This window comes from Berghia stephanieae, chromosome 12, assembly GCF_034508935.2.
Source record: "Berghia stephanieae isolate SIO BIC M18660-M18661 chromosome 12, UCSD_Bste_1.3, whole genome shotgun sequence".
Taxonomy (NCBI): Eukaryota; Metazoa; Mollusca; class Gastropoda; order Nudibranchia; family Aeolidiidae; genus Berghia; species Berghia stephanieae.
Window position 1 is genome coordinate 35,295,765 of NC_088371.1, and position 25,000 is coordinate 35,320,764.

The 25,000-nt window shown below is 35.7% G+C and overlaps 1 protein-coding gene across 2 annotated transcripts in view; it reads right to left on the minus strand.

Moving 5' to 3' along the window:
* LOC144958240 (uncharacterized) overlaps positions 1-25,000 on the minus strand; it is a 90,669-nt gene that overhangs the window by 28,471 nt on the left and 37,198 nt on the right. For both annotated transcript variants that reach the window (XM_078890076.1, XM_078890075.1), the window contains exons 18-27: positions 24,751-24,795; positions 23,309-23,362; positions 17,160-17,258; positions 15,537-15,644; positions 12,917-12,970; positions 10,924-11,022; positions 7,238-7,336; positions 6,096-6,149; positions 4,656-4,709; positions 2,733-2,948 (exon numbers count right to left, since the gene is read on the minus strand). In XM_078890076.1, coding sequence (XP_078746202.1) covers positions 2,733-2,948; positions 4,656-4,709; positions 6,096-6,149; positions 7,238-7,336; positions 10,924-11,022; positions 12,917-12,970; positions 15,537-15,644; positions 17,160-17,258; positions 23,309-23,362; positions 24,751-24,795 — 882 coding nt within the window. The remainder of the gene's footprint in view (positions 1-2,732; positions 2,949-4,655; positions 4,710-6,095; positions 6,150-7,237; positions 7,337-10,923; positions 11,023-12,916; positions 12,971-15,536; positions 15,645-17,159; positions 17,259-23,308; positions 23,363-24,750; positions 24,796-25,000) is intronic.

The following is a 25,000-nucleotide window of genomic DNA, read 5'->3' on the forward strand; positions in this document are numbered from 1 at the left end:
GCACATATTACAAAGCAGCGTGTCTTGTTTATAAGTGTTTGACTGGTATAGCACCGGCATATCTCACAGATCACGTGGTCATGTGTAAATTTGAAAATTACACTTTAAGATCATGTAATGACCAAATGAAAATTTCGGAAAAAAGATCAAGAACAAAATTTGGTGATAGATCGTTTGCTTGTTTCGGCCCCAAGATTTGGAATGAACTACCACGTGGTCTGAGGGAGTGCAAGTCTTTACCTACCTTTAAAAAGAATCTCAAGACACATTTTTACTGTATTTGTTTTTATTGACTCTATGAATCCTTGATTTGGCTATGAATTATTATTATTTATTTATTTTTTTTTTCACTTAAAATTGATATTTATATTGTAAAGTGCCCAGAGCTTGTGTTTTACATGAGAATGAGCGCTATATAAATGTGTATTATTATTATTATTATTATTATATCTGTGGGAAACCCTATAACAAATACAAGATAGACCTTGAATCGACAAAGCTTTCAAATTCTAAAAGAAACAAAACAAGGCATTGCTTTAACCTACAGTAGTTTTCATAAATGAAACAGATACAAATTCTAAGCCGATCGTTCTCAGGTTGGATAATGATTACGCGGAAAGATACATGTTGGGTTGTTGTTCACCCGGATTTTTCTCACGGCCTTTTCCCGGCCCAAGGCAATTTTCACCGATTTTTCCCGGTCGGGAATTTTCAAAATAAAACTCCCGGCTTTTCCTGGTTTTCCCAGCCCACTTCAAGGCCTGTTGTGGTGAGTTCACATGGGGTCAGAGCACCCAGAGACTTAATCGGAGGAGTCTCCCAACATCAGTGGGGAAGCAAAATGACCAAGGCTTTACAATAGTCATACTGTTTGTTTGACGGGTGCCTAGGATTTTCAAAATGCGGCCCCTATATAAAGCCTCCTCAATTTTTGTTGCCGTGATTTAATTCTTCAACAAACTGTATAAAACTTTAATTCTTTGAATCAACAAATTTACAACCTTTTTACACCCATGAATGCAAATTTACGACCATTTACGTCCTTTACAAATTTACGACTTTTTTTTTACAACTTTATGACCTTGCTGGACACCCTTAATTTTTTTCCAACATAGACAAACAACCCTGTTAATGACCAGGTACTTATTTTACACCTGAGTATGGTGAGAGAATGTGCGTAAAGAGCCTTGTCCAAGGATTCAAAAATGTGCTGAGCGAGGCTCAAACCCAAAACCTTCCAATCCTAAAGCCATTGTCATACCACAAGACCACATAGCCGATTAGGAAGAATATATTTGCATTCCGTACTGACAAAACATGGAACAGTTTCAAAAAAGAAGATCAAAAACAAAAACAAAAACCCAAAAAGAAAAGAAAAAAGGACAAACTAAAACATACCAAAAAAAAACAAAAAAAACCCACAATCCATTCCTTTTTTTTTTTTTTGGACACATTATGAATGTTCAGACATTTCGGAATGCACACAGTTCCGCGTGTCATGGGTATTTTTTAATTCATTAATATTTTAGCATTTCTGTTTTGAAATTTTAAAGCTATTGTCATACCACAAGACCACATAGCCGATTAGGAAGAATATATATTTGCATTCCGTACTGACAAAACATGGAACAGTTTAAAATTTCAAAACAGAAATGCTAAATATATTAATGAATTAAAAAAATACCCATGACACCGAACTGTGTGCATGCAGAAATATCTGAATGTAATATCTTGGTATTATTATATAAACTTCTGAAACCCAGAGTTGAAACCACCCTTCGACAGAACTTTTTTACACAGAGAGTTATTGACCGTTGGAACTCATTGCCAGCAAATGTTGTTGAAGCGCTAAGCGTCAATGCTTTCAAGAGTAGATTAGATGCTGTGATGGAAATTTATATGCATAGTTTTAGAAGTGCCTCCCACCCAAAATAGCTATGATCAAAAGATCAGTAAGAAAGTGTAGTGTAGGCTAGCCCCTTGATCACAAGATCAGGTAGGGAAATGCATTAGATCAGTTGTGGACAAGACATTCAGTGACTGGAAAGACTCGGCGACAGGCCAGTGGCCTAATCAAGCGACGTCGATACCTTCTATTCTATTCTATTCTTATTAATATTATGATTCAAGGGATATAATCCATTATTTGCATTGTCTTTGTTTTATAAAATATTATTGTGGTTAGTGCCCTTGCCATTGCACTTTCTCTCTCAAAAATAAACAAATCAAGAGCCGGTCAATTTCCAGCTGTTCGTTCATTCATTGGTAATCCTTGACACTGAGCATTCATCGTGTGTCAACAAAAGAAAAAAAAAAAAGGAATGGATAGTGGGGTTTTTTTTATAGGTTTTAGTTTGTCCTTTTTTCTTTTCTTTTTGGATTTTTGTTTTTGTTTTAAATCTTCTTTTTTGCTTTTATTAGTTTCTTCCCTTTTTTTTAATAACCTTATCTCAGATAATATGCAATGTCTAGTGTAAATAATACATTGTTACTTATTATGTTTTAAAGGCATTTAAGGAACACTTGGTTAGTCCAAATACTGATATATATAAATTGCGATATAAAAATCTCTGTATCGGGTAGTAGCAATATCATTTGCTTTAGCACCCATCATTACCTTGTGGGCTTGTTGTTTCGCTTTGCCTCGCCTATGGAACACACCACTGGTTTACTTAATTAATAGCAAGCAAGCAATAGGCCGTTTTTTTACAATTATATCATAAAGAACTCACAGGGGGACCAGCTGGTCCAAGACGTCCTCTGGGACCCTTCTGTCCAGTTGGACCATCATTTCCAGGAGGGCCAGGATCTCCTTTGTCCCCAGGAGGGCCTGGCTCTCCCTTGTTAGCTGTCTGACCACTGGGGCCCGGGACACCTGGGCTACCTTCACCTCCAGGTGAACCTGGGCTGCCTTGAGCTCCATCACGTCCACGCTCTCCTCTGGGGCCCTGAGGAGTGAAAAATTGCCAAAATTAGCCCAATGAATTGAAATTGACAAAACAAGTTTTTTTTAATCTTTTTTTTTTAAGAACATGTCTTTAACTTCTGGATTGTGAAAGATTGCCAAAATTAGCCCAATGAATTGAAATTGACAAAACAATTTTTTTTTAAATCTTTTTTTTTAAAAGAACATGTCTTAAACTTCTGGATTGTGAGAGATTGCCAAAATTAGCCCAATGAATTGAAATTGACAAAACAATTTTTTTTAATCTTTTTTTTTTAAGAACAGGTCTTAAACTTCTGGATTGTGAAAGATTGCCAAAATTAGCCCAATGAATTGAAATTAACAAAACAAGTTTTTTTAAATCTTTTTTTTTTAAAGAACATGTCTTAAACTTCTGGATTGTGAAAGATTGCCAAAATTAGCCCAATGAATTGAAATTGACAAAACAATTTTTTTTTAAATCTTTTTTTTTTTAAAGAACATGTCTTAAACTTCTGGATTTTAGAATAAACAAGTAAAAAAAAAACCCCATTGCAGTAACATCGTGATCCAACAAGTACATCAGTATGTGGTATATTAGAGGTATATTTATGAAAGGATAACATCCAAAATACTTTTTTCAGATAGTGTGGTAGAGATATGGCATAAAACGAGAGACAAAATATTCAATACTTATTCAATGCAGAGATTTTTCTTTAAGAGACGATACAAAATGTTCATCAGCATCTGTCAGGTCAACACAGTCATCATCAATAATTTGTATTATTAGTAAATAGGGTCAATATCCCAAAGCACTTATGCCATCGGTCAATGCATCACTGGTAAAGGGCAATAGGCAAAAGCACTTATATATAGCCCAAAGCACTTGTACAATTTGCCTATGTCTTATTGGTAAAAGGCTATAGCCCAATGTACCTATACCGTTTGTTTATGTATTATTGGTAAAGGACAATAGTCCAATGTACCTATACCATTTATTTATGTATCATTGGTAAAGGACAATAGCCCAATGTACATATACCATTTATTTATGTATCAATGGTAAAGGACAATAGCCCAATGTACCTATACCATTTGTTTATGTATCAATGGTAAAGAACAATAGCCCAATGTACCTATACCATTTATTTATGCATTATTGGTAAAGGACAATAGCCCAATGTACCTATACCATTTATTTATGTATCATTGGTAAAGGACAATAGCCCAATGTACCTATACCATATATTTATGTATCACTGGTATAGAGCTATAGCCCAAAGCACACATACCATTTATGTATCATTGGAAGAGGGCTGTAGTCCAAATCAACTATACAATTTGTCTATATTTCGTTGTTAAAGGGCTCTGGCCCTAAACACCTATACCATCTGTCTATGTATAACGGGTAAAGGGCATGTTATTACATATTACTATTTCTTTATGTATCATTGGAATAGGGCCCAAAGCACGTAGATCATTTGTCAATTTATCAATGACAAAGTAGGGCTATAGCGCTATAGCCCAAAGCACCTACATAAGTTGTCTATGTATCATTCGTTAAGGGCTATCTATAGAAGAAAGAATCTGTACTTTTGTGCATGCATCAAAAGGGCATAAGGGCATGTACTTGTTGTGAATGTGTCATTGGTCAAGGACTGTAGCTCAAAGTCCCAATACAGCTTGTCCATGTATCAAATTGTTTTATTATAATAAGACAACAGCAACTTACTCTCATACCAGAAGGTCCTACTTTTCCAGGCGGACCCTCCTCACCTAAATTACCCTGAAAACAAAGGGAAAAGCATAGAGAACTAGAAAAGATAATGATGTTGTTTTGTTTTTTTCATATAATAATAATATGTTAAATTCCATCTGTTATGTACAATGTTATTGTTACTAATGATTTAAGGACATTTAAGGCTCTATAATTGATATGATATGATAAAAGCACATATTTGACAGTTCAAATGACACATGGGGAGGTGATCCCTGTAGCTCCTATTAGTGTACACAACCATTGTTCAAGATGTTTGCAAACCTGCCAAACTTTGCAAACCTGCCAAACTTTGCAAACCTGCCAAACTTTGCAAACCTACTAAACTTTGCAAACCTGCCAAACTTTGCAAACCTGCCAAACTTTGCAAACCTGCCAAACTTTGCAAACCTACCAAACTTTGCAAACCTGCCAAACTTTGCAAACCTGCCAAACTTTGCAAACCTGCCAAACTTTGCAAACCTACCAAACTTTGCAAACCTGCCAAACTTTGCAAACCTGCCAAACTTTGCAAACCTGCCAAACTTTGCAAACCTACCAAACTTTGCAAACCTGCCAAACTTTGCAAACCTACCAAACTTTGCAAACCTACCAAACTTTGCAAACCTGCCAAACTTTGCAAACCTACCAAACTTTGCAAACCTACCAAACTTTGCAAACCTGCCAAACTTTGCAAACCTACCAAACTTTGCAAACCTACCAAACTTTGCAAACCTGCCAAACTTTTCAGATTGAAATCAGGGATATTGGAGCTTCCATCCCAAATCTCGCCTCAATGATGATGGAATAACCCTACACAATATACTGAAAAATAACCCCTAGAAGCATTTTAAACAGGCTTTATAGTAAACTATCAAAATGTAAATTTTAATTCAAGGCTAAATGAAAAAAATAAATTAAAAATGGAGAGATGAAGAGGAATGAGTGAGATTAGCCATATGAAAATTCAATTAAAAAAACAAAAACAAAAAAAACAACCTTTTCCATAATCTTAAATCCGATACCATTTTGGAGAAACGGGTATGGTTGGTAGGTCTGCAGAGGTAGCTCATAGGCCAGAATGCTCTTTAAATTAGAAATTCATTTCAATAGACATTTTTTTTGTCTCAATTTCAGCTCGCAACAATTTATTTACCATTTATGTATCATTGGAAGAGGGCTATGGTCCAAAGCAACTATACAATTTGTCTATATTTCGTTGTTAAAGGGCTCTGGCCCTAAACACCTATACCATCTGTCTATGTATAACGGGTAAAGGGCAAGTACAATTTCAGCTCGCAACAACATAATCGTGAGACATAATCGCACATGCATACACACACACACACACACACAACCACACAAATACTTACACACATACACAAACAATGGGACATACAAAACAAATGGCCATACCCTACTTCCAACAGGGCCAGGATCTCCTGTCAGGCCAGCTGGTCCGGGATTTCCCTGTAGGTAAGAAATAGATAAATAAAGGAATAAATAAATTTAAGAATAAAGAAAGATATGAATGAATAAATAAATAAATAAATAAATAAATAAATAAATAATAAATAAATAAATAATTGTATATATATATATATATATTATATATATATATATATATATATATATATATATACACCAGAAAGGACCATATCAGCCTTCAATTTCTAAAGTTTTAGCCTGTAAGGTAGAAGAAGAAGAAGAAGAAGAAGAAGAAGAAGAAGAAGAAGAAGAAGAAGAAGAAGAAGAAGAAGAAGAAGAGAAGAAGAAAGAAGAAGAAGAGAAGAAGAAGAAGAAGAAGAAGAAGAAGAAGAAGAAGAACAAGAAAAGAAGAAAGAAGAAGAAAGGAAGAAACAAGAAAAAGAAAAGGAGGAGGAGAGAGGAGGAAGAGAGAAAAGAAGAAGAAGAGAAGAGAAGAGGAGAAGAAGAAGAGAGAAGAAGAAGAAGAAGAAGAAGAAGAAGAAGAAGAGAAGAAGAAGAAGAAGAAGAAGAAGAAGAAGAAGAAGAAGAGAAGAAGAAGAAGAAAAAGAGAAGAAGAAGAAGAAGAAGAGAAGAAGAGAAGAAGAAGAAGAAGAAGAAGAAGAAGAAGAAGAAGAAGAGAGAAGAAGAAGAAGAAAAAGAAGAAGAAGAAGAAGAGAGAGAAGAAGAAGAAGAAGAAGAAAGAAGAAAGAGGAAGAAGAGAGAGAGAAGAGAAGAGAAGAAGAGAAGAAGAAGAAGAAGAAAAGAAGAAGAAGAAAAGAAGAAGAAGAAGAAGAAAGAAAGAAGAAGAAGAAGAAGAAGAAGAAGAAGAAAAAGAAAGAAGAAGAAGAAGAAGAAGAAGAAGAAGAAGAGAAGAAGAAGAAGAAGAAGAAAAGAAGAAAGAAGAAAAGAAGAGAGAAAGAAGAAAGAAGAAGAAAAGAAGAAGAAGAGAAGAAGAAGAAGAAAAGAAGAAGAAGAAGAAGAGAAAGAAGAAGAAGAAGAAGAAAAGAAAAAAGAAGACTATTCCCCTTTTACCCATTTCAGGTATCTTTATCCCCTCCCCCCCCCTCTCCCTCTGTGTGTGTACAACTCACCGGATCGCCACCCGGTCCTTCTTGCCCAATAGGTCCCCTTTCTCCTGGTGGTCCAACTTGTCCCTTTGGTCCCTGTCCTCCAACCTCTCCTTTCTCTCCCTAATATAAATAAAGTGGAGAAATATAAATATATATATATATATATATATATATATATATATATATATATATATATATATATATATATATATATATATATATATATATATACGTATAAAAATAAATAAATAAATAAAAGATAGCTCCCTTGGTAGAGCACTCGCTTTGCATGGTTGAAGAAGTTGTGATTGTCTTCTGAATCCCCCACTAGCTTGATTTGTCAGAGATCTAGTGGAAAGTACTTTGCAAATAGACTACCATCCTATCCAAAGGGTAGCATGCAATTACTATTGTCCATTTCATGCTATAGAAACCAATATAACTCCGGCTCTATGAGCCCAATGGCTCTGAAGAACTACTTCTATATCTCCCAAGAGGAAATTTGCTAAGGGAAGGCTGCAATGACCCAAGGCCTCTTTACCAGTTCAGTGCAGCACCAAAAAGGTAAGAAAGGGTGAGTTGATTTACCCAAGGCATCACACAGTGTGGCGAGGAGTCGAACTCGGTACCTTTTGGCTATGAAGCAAAGATGATACCCCTGTGCTGCTCTTTTTCTCTTATATATATATATATATATATATATATATATATATATTATATATATATACGAGGGCTCTTTCAGAAATAACCGAAAAAGTGTCCATTTCTCAGCAACCAGTGGAGATTTTTTAATTCTGTAAACGACATGATATTCCTTATTTCCTTACGGATATTCCCAGAAATTATGAAGTGCATCATTTTGCACAATGAATTTCTAGACGATTTTAAAGATGGCGGCCCACCTTGACACTTGGTCAAAGGAGCTGTCATACGTTTTTTGAACGCCAAAAGTCTGAATCCTACCGAAATTCATAAAGAACTTCAGAGTGTATATGGTGAGCATGTTATAAGCCGTACACAAGTCTATCACTGGTGTCATTTGTTTGAAGCCGGCCATTCCGACTTGACAGACAGGGAAGGGAGAGGGCGTTCGATAACTGCGACGTCAGAAGACAATGTGAAGCGAGTTGATGAGCTTATTCGTCAAGACAGGAGGATTGAAACTTCATGAAATCGCAAGCAGTCTTGAAATTTCGGAAACTTCTGCCCATAGAATTGTATTTGATTAACTTGGCTACAGAAAAGTCAGCGCAAGATGGGTTCCTAAGCAATTGACAGACAATCATAAAGAACAAAGATTGGACATCTGCAGGGAACTTTTGAGAAGAAGCAAGAGCTCACGCAGGGTTCACGGGCATACTGCCAACGCCGGCGGAGACTTTCTAGGGTACGATGTGACTTTTCTTGACAGCATAGTCACCGGTGATGAGACTTGGTTGCACCATTGCACCCCAGAAACAAAGCACGATTCGATGACATGGAAACATCCATCCTCACCTGTCGCGAAGAAATTCAAAGTCATGCGGTCAGCAAAGAAAATAATGGGAACTGTTTTCTGGGACAGTCGTGGTGTTATTCTGTTCGAAACCTTACAACCTGGAGAAACAATCAATGCTGCAAGGTACTGCCAAACTCTTGACAAGCTTAGGGAGGCCATTCGCAAAAAGCGCCCAGGGAAGTTGACCAACGGGGTCATTTTGCAACACGACAACGCTACACCCCACACAGCACGAGTGACGCAAGGCTGGCTAGAGAAATATGGATGGGAGATTTTGCCACACCCAACACACAGTCCAGACCTCGCACCATCTGATTATCACCTCTTTGGGCCACTGAAACGTGAGCTGGGAGGAAAGCGCTTTGATGTCGATGAAGAGCTTGTTGACCATGTGCGGAAATGGCTACAAAACCTTGACGGAAATTTCTTCCGAGAGGGTATCTATTCCATGGTGCGGCGTTGGCAGAAGTGTGTCGACAGACTTGGCTGTTACGTAGAGAAATGAAGGACGAGTCAAGGTATGAACACGTGCAAGAATTTTGTTGATAGCATAAAAATCGCGGATTTTACAGGCATTTTTCGGTTAATTATGAAAGAGCCCTCGTATATATGTGTGTGTGTGTGTGTGTGTGTTCGCTTAGTGTAGTAGAATGTCGTTTGTGTATGTATTTGATGGATTTATGCAGGTTGTATCTCTGGAGGGATTCCCATAGTGAGCAGGGAGGTACTTACTGTGTCTTCTCTACCCCTATATCTGTTTTCCAACATGCTTTATGTCTTTATCTACTATCTACGAATGAGATTACTTGGTTTTATGGATACCTTGGCTGAGAGGGAAACATTCAAATGTATAGTTAGTTTTGGGAGATGATATTTTTTTCCTCGTAAATCATCTCTCTGTTATGCACTGTATTATGTTTTGTTTACATATTATTTATGATTTGTAAACATTTGAGTGTATTTCTCTTAGTGGGGACCTGTGCTTGTGTCTGTATGAGACTTTCAGGTGATCTCGCTATTTGAACCAATTTCCCTTTGTCTTACCTTTTCTTGGTTGCTTTAATTGTAATTCTAGAACTCTTTACTTTCCTATGTGGCTATGTGGTCTAGTGGTATGACACTCGCTTTAGGATCGGAAGGTCCTGGATTCGAGCCTCGCGCTCGGTGCATAGTTGAGTCCTTGGAAAAGGCTCTTTACTCACATTCTCTCACCGTACTCAGGTGTAAAATGAGTACCTGGCCGTTAAAAGCGTTGTCTTTGTCCGAAAAATTGTAATATCGCCTAACAGGCGTCACGTCCCGTCCTACATGTTAAATGTTGCTGTTGACCAGGGACCCCTTGTAAAGCGCTGTGAGCACATTTAGTGGATTTTGCGCTATATAAAGCTCAATTTTTAAATTTATTTTTTTTTCTTTTTTTTTTCTTCCTTTTTACGGGCACTGATATGACGATGAGATTTTTTTTCTATCTAGCAGAGGGTTGGCTTGAAGTATGACACTAACCTTCAAATGTGTCGGGTGATGTTTCAAGTCCCACTCTGGGTGGCACAACATTGACATCTTGGTAAAAGCTCTTTACTAATATTATATTAATGCACTCTAGTGTAAAATGAATACCTAGGGGGGAGTAACAACGGTAACTACTCAGGACCTGAAGTATTGATGCCTAAAGCAAGTTTTTAAATTCTTTTATAGATAGAATGAAGTTGACGTCACTCTGGTCTTTGTTATTGTTTTTTGCCATCCACGTTTATGATATATTCTCACTTAACTGTATTATCCAGACTATAAAAGTTCATGGTTACACAGATTTTTGTGTGCTGGTCCGTTATACTTCCGGATGGCAATGTTGTGAGCTTTTTAGCCAAGCGCATACTATCTATAGCCTGAAGTGGGTTGTAAAATGAAACTCATATTTTCCCCTTTTCTCCCGTCATGTGTTCTTTCGCAAACTCATATGGTTCCCTTACTTCACATAATGTGTTCTTTTGGAACATGATCAAGGTTTTTAGGTCATGATAAAAAATTATTAACAGCGCCTTACAAGTGTCATATCTCATTCTACATATAAAGTGTTGCTGTTGGCTTGGGACCCTCTGTAAATAAAAAGTTTTGAGCCCATTTAGTCGATATTATATTATATTATATTATATCAATGCTCAATATTTTTAATCAAAAATTTTTAAAGTCAGGATAACCTTCAACCTACCCGGGGTCCTTCAGCACCTGGTGGTCCTTGTTGTCCCACATTTCCAGGTTTTCCGACCCCACCGTCATCACCAGGCTCACCCTTAGGTCCCTGTACTCCCTGTAGGAAATAATCAATTTATAGATTGCCATTAAATAATAATAATAATAATAATAATAAGCATATTTATATAGCGCCTTTCGTCGAAACCTCAAAGCGCTTTAAAAAAAAAAAAAATACAATTCAACCAAAGTATCAAAACAATTAAGAGCATAAAAGGGCATCAATACATCATCAATTTAAATGTCACATACAATACATTTAAAATTCAATTAAGTAAATATTTCCTGAAAAGATGTGTTTTCAGGGCTTTTTTGAAAATGTCTATTGAGCTCGAGAATCTCACAGATTGAGGGAGATCATTCCAAATCGTGGGTCCGAATTTCATAAGAGACCTATCACCAAAATACTTAAGTTTAGTTTTATCAATATTAAATAATATTGATAAATATTTCAACTTTGAATGTTCGTATGACATTTTAAAAAAACAAAAAACAAATAAAATAAACCCCTCAAAATTTCATTGCAACTCTCTCTTTAGGTTGCAAAGAATTCAAAGAACTGCATTAGGTTGCAAAGAATTCAAAGAACTGCACTAGGTTGCAAAGAATTAAAAAAACGTTTTTTGATTTGTTCTTCGAAGCGAACCCTTAGAGTCCCGGGTGGAATTTCCAACGCAACTGGCTAGCCCGAACAGATTAGTTGATTTGGAGTTTTTACTCACAAAAATCTGCAGTTTTCTAACAATCTAAAACAACAGGACACTTCTTGCTTCTGTCATTTGTAACCAACATATTTTCCTTCCAAATCGAAGCTCTCTAAATTTTGCAAAAATGGCTGTTTTCTTGTTGATGCTATATATCCCAGCAACTACTCTGAGATTTAACGATGAAGTCCAACCCTCACAAGTGCCTAAATGGGCGTGGATTTAGTCTGCGACTAGCTTGGTAAGCTCATATAAGAAACAAGGTTTTGAAGTCTTTTACTGAAACTGGAGACTTTGAACTTAATTCATCTTCTATTGTGCGGCTATGTGGTCTTGTGATATGACCCCCGCTTTCGGATCGGAAGGTCCTGGGTTCGAGCTTCGCTCGGTGCATAGTTGAGTCCTTCTCTCATCATACTCAGGTGTAAATGAGTACCTGGCCGTCAACAACGTTATCTCTGTCGAAAAACATTTGTAATATCGCCTAACCGGCTCTACATGTTACATACTGCTGTTGGTCAGGGACACTTTGTAAAGCGCTTTGAGCATGTTTAGTGGATATTGCGCTAAATGAAAGCTCAAGTTTTTTTTAAAATTGTTTTTTTGTTATGTTTTTTTTTCTATAATAATTTGCCCAGCTCAATAAACCTTGTCCCTGAAAATCCACTTTACATAAAGAAATGCCTATAATGACAATGCTTACCTGTTTTTTGTTTTTAAGGGTTTTACGGCGCTTGCAACACATTAAGGTCATATCAGCGCCAGTAAAAAGGAAGAAAATGGGATAGTAAAAAGTTATAGAATTACAATAAAGCATCCAAGAAAAGGGAAGACAAAGGGGAATTGGTTCAAATAAGAAACAGGTGTAGATTCCAAAAGCACTCTATCAAAGTACTTAGTTTGAGATCACTAAAAGTCTCATTCAGACACAAGCACAGGTCCCCGCTAAGAGGAACACACTCAAATGTTTTACAAATCATATATAATATAAAGAGAGCATAATACAGTGCATAACAGAGAGATGATTTACAATGAAAAAAAATATCATCTCCCAAAACAATAACTATACATTCGACTGTTTCCCTCTCAGCCAGGGCATCTGGCCAGGACCAGGACAAAACCAAGTAATCTCATTCCAAGACAAAGACAGAAATCATGTTGGAAAACAGATATAAGGGGATAGAAGACACAGTATGTACCCCCCTGCCCACTATGGGAGGTCAGGAACCCCACCCAGACAATGCTTACCTGAATACCAACGGATCCCTGGGGTCCTTGGGCACCGGTCTCTCCATTAGGTCCCTGAAAAATTGGGGATAATAATATGTATTGATAGCACAGGGTATTTATTTATACACCACGCATTACAAAGACAAGGTCATATATGTGACCAATTTTACGCTCAAAACAGCTTAAAACTGAAATTTATAGTCAGACGTTGATTTTACGTATTATCATAAATTAGCAATGACTATGAAAAATGTTTTTTTCTCTTTTTGAGGAAAATTTTTGTCTAAAACCAAAGCCCTATCTCCACTGAGTAAAAATGTTTTTGAATTTTGAAAATCCATTCATAAATAAACAAGTTATGCAGTTTCAAAGGTGTCATTTATTTGGATGACCCGCAAAGAGGAAAAAAACGCGAAAATATGGGACGCTTTTTCGGCATTTTTTTTCGACCTTTGGTTGTATCTTGCATAATTAGTGGATTAAAAGATTGAAACTTGAAGAGCAAATTAGGATGGTGTTTTGTAAAATACGGGAAAAGTACTCGTCATATTCATATGAAATTTTACAACCAAAAAGAAGAAATGTTCATGTATTACCTTGTCAGCGACAAAACCTCCACGCCCGGTAGTTTTAGAAATATTTTACTCCAAAGAATAAAAATCTATTTTTAACGGTCTTCTAGTAATCGCACGAATTTTGTCGCTTGACATAATCTAAAATGACCTTTTTTCTGTGTGCCAACTTTCAGTCATATTCATCGATAAACAGCGTCGTAATTAATTTTTTAAAATAGCATATACGAAACGGCTTCGTCCCATATTTTGACGCGAATTCGGGCACTTTGTGAGCGAAAAAGAGGCCCAAAGATTTGTGCGGGATAGTCATTGCTACATAAATGGAAAGTTTCATAGAGAATGAGATTAGCGGAAGAGTAGCGTCCCTTGATTGGATGTCACCGGCGGAAAAGTTATTAGAGAGAGAACGTCATGTTGGTTGTGCGAATGCGTCTCGCTCTCGTCCTCGCTTCCTGTGAAAGCGGCATGAGACACTTCACCTAAAGCATGGACGAGAGAGACGCATGTGCAAAACCATCGAGACATTCTCTCTGTAAGGTGACGTCCAATCAAGGGACGCTACTCTTCCGTTAATCTCATTCCCTATATAATGTCATATCAGAAAAAAAGTATTGACAAACACATCGCATAGTAATGAAAGATCTTATATTGTATGCAACAAAATCATGATATTTCCCCATAACCAATGGTTATTTTTAGTTGTTTTATCACATATACTTTACGATAGATTAGCGTCCTATCCAAAGGGTAGCAAGCAATTGCTGCTGTACATTTAAAGCTACAGAGACTGGGATAAACTCCGGCTCCATGTTATATTAAGTGCTTTTTATTCTAAAAAAAAAAGGTAAAATTTCATATTTTCTGTTTGGAATCATTCAAAATTTATTAAAGATTTTAATGAAAATGTTAATTAATTCCAATATGGTATGAAAGAAAAATGAATATAAAAGCTCCAAATAAATAAGTAAATATATAAATGAATAAATAAATACAAAAATGAATACATAAATAAATAAAAATTTGTAAATCATTTTAATAGTAAAATAGCTTACTGACAGTCATTTTACATTGAAACACATGGGAATCTACTTGTGAATCTAAGTACAAAATATTATAACTGTATTATTGTTGACCATTAAAATAATTGATGTTTGAACTTTTAATCCAATTATTCTATGATTATGGGGGAATCCCAATAACTCAGTTGGTAGATTGATCACAGGTGAAGTCGAGGTTATTTTCATATTTGGGGTCTTTTGGTCATTTCTTTGAGTGTTTCGAAAGCAATATCTTTAGATATTGCAATTTCTGAGCTTTGTACTGATTTAAAATGGTCATTAAGTTTTAGTTTCTCGATAAACTGATAATTTTGTAATTACTAGTGATTGCTGCCAATGAATGTTTGAATGTTGAAGATCAGAGTTTATTTTTGATTTGGGTTAGATTTAGCTTTTATATAAACTTTTGTATTTTGCGCACTTTTATTTTCCACAAATGCTGACAAAATACACTTTTTTACTGAAAAGTACACTTTTTTGCTAAAAAATACACTTTTTAGGATCATAGAATACACTTTTCATTCTGAGAAGGTTGGCAGGTCTGCATCTGTGCGGAAAGCACTTTAAGATAAGACTAACATCAAACCAAAAGGGTAGCAGGCAATTGCTACTGTCTTGTTTCATGCTATAGAAATTAGGCTTGACTGGCTCCATGGGACATGTTATATGGCTTTGGACGTATTAAAAAAACAAAACAAACAAAACAACTTTGGATTAAAATAATACAACAGAAAAAACCCAAAGTCTTTGTAATGAAATCTAATTTTAAAAAATATGCAGTTTCAAATATCAAGTGTTTAAGCATCACTAAATTATCAACAAATGAAAGCAAAAGGGAGAAAAAAAGGGTCTTAAAAATACATTATGGCTAAATTTTCCTTTTTTTTCTCATGGCACTGACAAATACAGGATAAACCTTTGGAGGGAGGGGGGGGGGGGGGGGGGGGGGGGGGGGGGGGATGTGGCAGCAGTTGGCAGCTGTGGGATTATAATTATAATTCTTACCTGTGGTCCTTGTTCTCCTTTATCACCACTTGGTCCAGGTGCTCCTCTGCTCCCTCTTTGGCCTTGTTGACCCACCCGCCCCTGAAAGCCCACCTCTCCATCGCCTCCCTGCATTCAAAGTTCATTAAAAAAAAATTTTTTTTAAAAATAGAATATGAACACTGATATTGATTGAGCATATCCTGGATAAACAAACCATACTTGCTCAATGCAAGTGCGGCTTATGTTGTGGTCTAGTGGTATGTATGACACTCGCTTTCGGATCGGAAGGTCCTGAGTTCGAGCCTCGCTCGGCGCATAGTTGAGTCCTTGCAAAAGGCTCTTTATTCACATTCTCTTACAGTACTCAGGTGTAAAATGAGTACCTGGCCATTAACGGCGTTGTGTCTGTGCTGGAAAACAATTGTAATATCGCCTGACAGGCGTCATATCTCGTTCTAAATGTTACGTGTTGCTGTTGGTCAGGGACCCCTTGTAAAACGCTCTGAGCACGTTTAGTGGATATTGCGCTATATAAAAGCTCCAAAAAATCTCAGTTGATATGGAGAATATCCACGGCTCAATGCTTTTCACAACGTTTCATTTATTCCCCAGCAGGCCAAACAGAAAACTCGAAATTCCAACTAGCCATTTGAAACGGAACAACAACAAAACAAGAAACTCAACATTTAGTTAAGAAATCCCCCCACTCAAGAACAAACCATCATCTTTACTCTTTCTTCTCCTCCACCATCTGACTTTGGAACTCCCTACCAACCACTTGTAAACAAGCCCAATCGACTGATGACTTTTAAAAAATCGCTCCCTCTAAAACACCTGTTACAGCCATACAATCTTCAGCCTGAAGCTTTGGCCTTAATGAAAGAAGAAGAAGAAGAAGAAGAAGAAGGCCATATGGAACCATACTTCCATTTCATACATTAACAGTCCCCTGTTAGGCACCTTTTTTGTAATAATGTTCTTACAATGTCCATCACTGCCTGTGACTAGGTACTCATTCACACCTCAGTGAAGTGGGGTAATGTGTTTAAAGTGCATTACCCAGGGACACAACATCAGGACCAGTATTTTTTCCTCAATTTTTGTCACCTATTCAGTTGCTGTTCACGCGTAACAATGCTGGGCATTTGTGACAAGGCAAGAAACCATAACCCCTGAACCACACAGAAAAGAATATACAGAAAGGAATGAACCAGTTATGCAGTTGTGAAATTATAAAAGTAAAAGTTATCAATCAAGGCGCAGTAAGTATGTTTTTGTAAGTCATTAAGTAATAGAATATTTATAATTAAGCAGAGCTTCTGTCTTTTTTCATTGGCCATCATCATTTAACTTACATCATCATCATCATCATATCACCACCACAACCACAATGATGATGATGATGATTGATGATGATGATGTTCATCATCATCATCATCATTACAACCACCACCACCACCATTATCATCATCATCACCTTCGTCATCATCACTATCATCATCACCACAACTATCATCATCATCATCACCACCACACCAACCATCACCATCATCATCATCATCATCATCATCATCATAACAGAGGCCAACAACCATCATCAATACCATTATTAATTTAAAACAGTAATAAAGCAAGACTTACCTGCGCACCGACATTTCCTTGAGGGCCCTCCAAACCAGGGGGACCCGGGGGGCCTTGGGCTCCTATCTCACCATCGGCTCCATCTAAACCATCGTTACCCTGTGCCAATTCAAAGAAGAGGTGTCTTAAAATTCATAAATATACATAGGTAAATAGATAGCCTGACAGACAGATCAACAAATTATAAATATTGATGGCCCGCTGATCCAACCTCTGACCAGTGTCTCTGCAAGACTATACTTCAGAGGTAATGTTTTGTGTTTAAGGGTTTTACATAGTGTCTTTGCAAGACTATACTTCAGAGGTAATGTTTTGTGTTTAAGGGTTTTACATAGTGTCTTTACAAGACTATACTTCAGAGGTAATGTTTTGTGTTTAAGGATTTTACATAGTGTCTTTGCAAGACTATACTTCAGAGGTAATTTTTTGTGTTTAAGGGTTTTACATAGTGTCTTTGCAAGACTATACTTCAGAGGTAATGTTTTGTGTTTAAGGATTTTACATAGTGTCTTTGCAAGACTATACTTCAGAGGTAATATTTTGTGTTTAAGGGTTTTACATAGTGTCTTTGCAAGACTATAACCAGAGGTAATGTTTTGTGTTTAAGGGTTTTACATAGTGTCTTTGCAAGACTATACTTCAGAGGTAATGTTTTGTGTTTAAGGGTTTTACATAGTGTCTTTGCAAGACTATAACCAGAGGTAATGTTTTGTGTTTAAGGGTTTTACATAGTGTCTTTGCAAGACTATAACCAGAGGTAATGTTTTGTGTTTAAGAGTTTTACATAGTGTCTTTGCAAGACTATACTTCAGAGGTAATGTTTTGTGTTTAAGGGTTTTACATAGTGTCTTTGCAAGACTATACTTCAGAGGTAATGTTTTGTGTTTAAGGGTTTTACATAGTGTCTTTGCAAGACTATACTTCAAAGGTAATGTTTTGTGTGTAAGGGTTTTACATAGTGTCTTTACAAGACTATACTTCAGAGGTAATGTTTTGTGTTAAAGGGTTTTACATAGTGTCTTTGCAAAAGACTATATTCAGAGGTAATGTTTTGTGTTTAAGGGTTTTACATAGTGTCTTTGCAAGACTATACTTCAGAGGTAATGTTTTGTGTTTAAGGATTTTACATAGTGTCTTTGCAAGACTATAACCAGAGGTAATGTTTACAGTGTCTTTGCAAGACTATACTTCAGAGGTAATGTTTACAGTGTCTTTGCAAGACTATACTTCAGAGGTAATGTTTTGTGTTAAAGGGTTTTACATAGTGTCTTTGCAAAAGACTATATTCAGAGGTAATGTTTTGTGTTTAAGGGTTTTACATAGTGTCTTTGCAAGACTATACTTCAGAGGTAATGTTTTGTGTTTAAGGGTTTTACATAGTGTCTTTGCAAGACTATACTTCAGAGGTAATGTTTTGTGTTTAAGGGTTTTACATAGTGTCTTTGCAAGACTATACTTCAGAGGTAATGTTTTGTGTTTAAGGGTTTTACATAGTGTCTTTACAAGACTATACTTCAGAGGTAATGTTTTGTGTTTAAGGGTTTTACATAGTGTCTTTGCAAGACTATACTTCAGAGGTAATGTTTTGTGTTTAAGGGTTTTACATAGTGTCTTTGCAAGATAATACTTCAGGGGTAATGTTTTGTGTTTAAGGGTTTTACATTGTGTCTTTGCAAGACTATACTTCAGGAAGTGTTAAGTTTACAGTGTCTTTGCAAGACTATACTTCAGAGGTAATGTTTTGTGTTTAAAGGGTTTTACATAGTGTCTTTGCAAAGACTATATTCAGAGGTAATGTTTTGTGTTTAAGGATTTTACATAGTGTCTTTGCAAGACTATACTTCAGAGGTAATGTTTTGTGTTTAAGGGTTTTACATAGTGTCTTTGCAAGACTATACTTCAGAGGTAATGTTTTGTGTTTAAGGGTTTTACATAGTGTCTTTGCAAGACTATACTTCAGAGGTAATGTTTTGTGTTTAAGGGTTTTACATAGTGTCTTTACAAGACTATACTTCAGAGGTAATGTTTTGTGTTTAAGGGTTTTACATAGTGTCTTTGCAAGACTATACTTCAGAGGTAATGTTTTGTGTTTAAGGGTTTTACATTGTGTCTTTGCAAGACTATACTTCAGAGGTAATGTTTACAGTGTCTTTGCAAGACTATACTTCAGAGGTAATGTTTTGTGTTTAAGGGTTTTACATAGTGTCTTTGCAAGACTATAACCAGAGGTAATGTTTACAGTGTCTTTGCAAGACTATATTCAGAGGTAATGTTTTGTGTTTAAGGGTTTTACATAGTGTCTTTGCAAGACTATACTTCAGAGGTAATGTTTTGTGTTTAAGAGTTTTACAGCGCTTGCAACACATTTAGGTTATATCAGCGCCAGTAAAAAGGAAGAAAATGGGATAGTCAAATTCTAAAAGTACAATTAAAGCAACCCAAGAAAAAGTAAGACAAACTGGAACAGGGAACAAATAGGGATCAGATGTAGATTCCAAGAGCATACCATCAATGTACTTAGTTTCAGATCACCTATAAGTCTCATCTGAACACAAGCACAATATCCAATAAAGAGGAATACACAATATAATATAATAATACATATCAGAGAGATGATATACAAGGAGAAAAAAAATATCATCTCCCCAAAAAATTACTATGCATTTGACTATTTCCCTCCCAGCCAGGGTCTCCGGCCAGGGCAAGGTCAAAACCAAGTAATCTCATTCCAAGACAAATACATAAAGCAAGTTGGAAAACAGATATAGGGGGATAGGTTAGATCAACGGGCCATCGATATATGTGACCCATCATCTCAAAACAGTATTATGTCGGAACGAACCAGATGCTTAAAAGCCGAATTAAATGTTAAAACTGGTCAAAAATATAAATTGTTGGCATCAGCACCCTAAGATATGGTATCCATTCTCCTCAATAAAACGTACAAACTCAACACAAGTCTGATATTTCTGATATAGATTCAATTTTCAACATCTTAACCATCCCAACTTAATAGCATTTTGAGGCGAAGGGTCACATATAGTCATTTACAAAAGAAACTAGGCAGTTTGAATTTGCTATCCTCTCACATAAGAGAAAACATATTGGTACGTGGTATATTCATTCATATCTTTGAAAAGTAGACAAATTTTAAATCTGTTGATATGCCTTTATTGACACAAAAAAGGAGCAGATACAGAACGCCAAACAGGTCGGTACAAAAGTGACACGTTGTAAATGCACACCAAAATTATTTCAGGTTTCACACTTGTGTAGCTATAGGGAATGAGATTAGCGTCCCTTGATTGAACGTCACCTTACAGAGAGAACGTCAATTTGGTTTTGCGCATACGCCTCTCTCGTCCTCGCTTTTGGTGAAGTGTCTCAAGCCGCTTTCACTGGAAGCGAGGACGAGAGACGCATGCGTGCGCACAACCAACATGACGTTCTCTCTCTAATATATAACTTTTCCACCGGTGACGTCCAATCAAGGGACGCTACTCTTCAGCTAATCTCATTACCCAAAACAGCAGTTAGCGAACCAAATGTTCACGCTCAGTATGTGTGATATGAAATGTCACAAATTCTTAATGAGACCAAAGATGGCCACTTTGCACAAGGTTGTGACTGACATGGACACATCATCTCCAGGACTGACTGGGATTAGAATATGTGGGACGGCATTTGTGACCCTTTGTCTCAAAACGGTATTAAGTCGGGATGATTAAAATGCTTAAAATGGAATTTGTAGCCACAAATGTCATGCTTAAGTTGAGTTTATATGCTTTATAAAGGAGAAGGAATATCATATTTTACTGTGGTAAATACCAACGTTTCATATTTTTGACCAGTTTAACTATAATTTGACTTTTTAGCATCTGGTCCATCCCGACATAATACCGTTTTGAGACGAAGGGTCACATTTTGTTTACAGACCAATTACTTTTTAAAGTTAATAGGCTCAAACAGTCTTGACATCACTTCCCTCCTAATGACGCATAGTAACTTAGTAACTGGTTTTAAACAATCGGAACAATGGCGGACACCCTTATGAAATATTTCTCCAGAGGAGAAAAACATTATAAATCTGATCATGTTTTTACTTTTATACATTCTGATCACATGACATGTGAAAAAGTTCTAGCCAGCATGAAGAATAAAAAGTACCGATTTTCTTTGTTTAGAACCAAGCTGCTCGTTGCTGGGCTGACGTGACATCAGACTATTGAATCTTATTCCAGAGACAATCAAACTTCGTGCTATCAAATTCGAGGTGAACGTGTCATTAACCAAACCATCATTGAAGTAAAATATGACAAGTATGGATCTGTAAATTGTGAGGGGAGTGATAATTAACCAGTAGATTTTGGACTAATCAAAACTTAAAATTTGTGACACACGTGCTCGGACAAACATATTTGTTTGTTTATAAACAGTAACGTGAATGAAATCGCCCTCTCTCTGATCATTGTTATTGCTTTTATACTGTCAAATGGGTGACTAGTTATCACACGATTTTCTCCATCAGATTTTAAACGGTTACGTTTATACATAGTTTTCTGTGTTAGTTCTATTGACCAAGCAGTTGAACAGTGGGTATTTTATTCAGAGTTGTCCTCACCTATGGTCACGTGCCAAACCAGCGGGCCTTGGTTGAGTGATTTGTGAGTTCAGTCCCTGTTCGTGTCGTGTGAAGAAATGTTGTGAGGGAAGATGGTCGACCGATTGATGAGTATGAAAATGTAACTATGTGTTTAAGTGTTTGTAAATATGTCGTCTGCTATTGTAAGTATCGTTTTGTAATAAATGTTTACTTGTTATTACACCTTTGCTTTATTCCTTTAGTTCAATTTAGTAACAAACCATCCTACCTACTCACGTGTTCTTAGATTAGTGTACTCTCTCGAAACTTGTCCCATCTAGATGTCTCTCTCTTTCTATATATCTCTATCTTTCTCTTTTTCTCTCCATCTTGGCTCATCATAATCTAATGATGCGAGCCTGAAGACTATCTGTGGAGCCTTCGTTCTATTTTATGTCATGGGCAGCATTTGTCTGCTGTCTTAGGACAAAGCGGTTGTCTTGAACTCCTATACAAATAAACTGTAACAATATGGTCTTGGCCTTTTATGGTCATTGCCTTATTTGAAGACAAATTTTTTAAAAATACTGCACTACTTATCAAAGATCGTGTCATCACAATTTACCAAGAAAATACTGGGTAGCTGCAAATAGACTACGGTCAAAACATACAAGAACAGCTGCCAACATGCACAAATGGGGGCTCCAAGAATCACCAACATACCCAAAGTGCAACCAAGCACCACAAGATGCAAACCACCTCGTACTAGATTGCCCGAGAACAAACTGGAAGTGGGATTTGAAACCATCAACAAATGTGATGATGGCTTCCGAACCTGGATTGATACCTTGAACATAGAAGTGTAGCCGAACGATACTACTACTACTACTACCATCATTATAGCAATGGCTTCCCCAAAGATCAGAGATCTCACTCTTCTACAGAAACTTCAATCGATTGCAGATGCAGAATCAATTCCAAAGCAAACGCAAGGCGAGCTATCTACGAAGTACGGCATATCAAGAACCCAGATGCTATTTTTAGCCTCTCCGCTTAATCAGCTCATTAACGTGAACTCCCAAGGGTGTGCAATTAAGCTGAGTCGACTGTGTATATATATATAAATACATTTAGAAACACTAACAAAAAAACATCCACAAAACTCAGCGAACATATTTGGAAATTAAAAGACAACAAACTAGATCACAACATTTCATGGAAAATTTTATCTAAAGCAACAGGATACACACCAACATCAAAACAATGTAGCTTATGCCTGGAAGAGAAATATACTATAATCAAACACCCTCATGAAGCCACACTCAACACGAAAAATGAGATGTACAATACGTGTCCACATCGCTGGAAGTTCTTATTAATCAACTACAAACCGGAACCACTTCAACAAACAACAACAGTCAACAAACCAAACTCATGTAACACACAGTCCTGACGATGGCTGATTAGGCCTGAAACATCGATGTAGACTGACTCAAACATTGTGGTAAATATTAAAATAATATACATATATAATATATATTTCATTAACACAACCATGAAGACTTACAGGGGCTCCTCTATCTCCTGGAGGTCCTTGGTTACCAGTAGGTCCCACATTACCCTGGGAAGAAAATTAAATATGAAATAGTAGTTTCTTTTCTTTTTTTTGTCATTTTTTCAATTTATTTAACAATTAAATATCAAATACATGAACTAATTTCGAATCATTTTCATCATCTAAGAATTATTTTTTTTTAGGCTATCTATCATCAACACCATAATTATCAAAATAATTACGATTTCACCAATATTATCATTATTGTCAAAATCATCGTCATCATCATCATTTTTTTATCATTACTTAACAACCTCTTGATTGTGATACTAAAGCAGCTAGAAGCTTTGGACTGTAAAAAGTAAAAAAAAAAAATTTAAATGAACATAACAGCTTCAAAACAGAACAAAACACCAAACAGAATATTTCTGACTCAAAACCCTTCTTCAGCCAACAACAAAAAAAAAAAAACAAAAAAAACTCTGTCTTCGATCTGGAATTTAGTAATGTTTTTATTGTGTTTTTTTGTTGTTGTTGTTGTTTGCTGAGGAAGGGCTCTGAGCCCGAAACATTTGGTGTTTGGTATTTTGTTCTTTTTTGAAGCTGTTGATATTCATTTTTGTTTACATCCTCTTAATTGAAGAACAGACTACGTAAATATTTGTTGTAAGATTTTCATCACTTTTTAATTAAAATTTAAGTTGAAATATCTAGTGTAAAAAATTTTTAAATATTAACCCCTATTCTGGAACTCTCTTCCAAGACACATATCAAGGCCGTGTAGAATTCTTTTAAAAACATCTTTAAAAGTTTCGGTTTTGACAATTCAAATTGCTTAGCTTTATTTTGTATGTTTGAGTGACTGATGTTACGTAACTGTTCAGTGCTTTGAGCTTGTTGTGGGGTAAGGCGCTAGAGAAATTGATGTATTGTTGTTATTATTATTATTATTATTATTATTATTATTATTATTATTATTATTATTATTATTTATTCATTACATTATTATTAAATTATTATTATTAATATTATCATTATTATTATTATTATTATTATTATATATTATTATTATTATTATTATTATTATTATTATTATTATTATTATTATTATTATTATTATTCATTATTATTATTATTATCATTATTATTATTATTATCATTTATTTATTATTATTATTATCATTATTATTATTATTATCATTTTATTATTATTATTATTATTATTATTATTATTATTATTATTATTATTATTATTATTTATTATTATTATTATCATATTATTATTATTATTATTATTATTATTATTATTATTATTATTATTATTATTATTATTATTATTATTATTATTATTATTAGACTGAATCTTATGCATTTAGTTAGTGATGAACGATTGGTCACACATATATACAAATCATCATTATGACAAAAAAGGGAGGGAAAACAAACCGACTTACCCTTGGACCGGGAATTCCTTTCCTGCCTTCTCGGCCGGGTTCTCCCTTGAAAACAAAAAAAAAAAAAAAAGAAAAAAAAATAGATGAGATAAAGAAAAGTGAACATCAATTACATCTTTATAAATAATGTCGTTGGAGAGAGGTTTTCTTTGTGCGGCAATGTGGTCTTGTGGTATGACACTCGTTTTCGGATCGGAAGGTCCTGGGTTCAAGCCTCGTGCTCGGTGCATATTTGAGTCCTTGGAAAAGG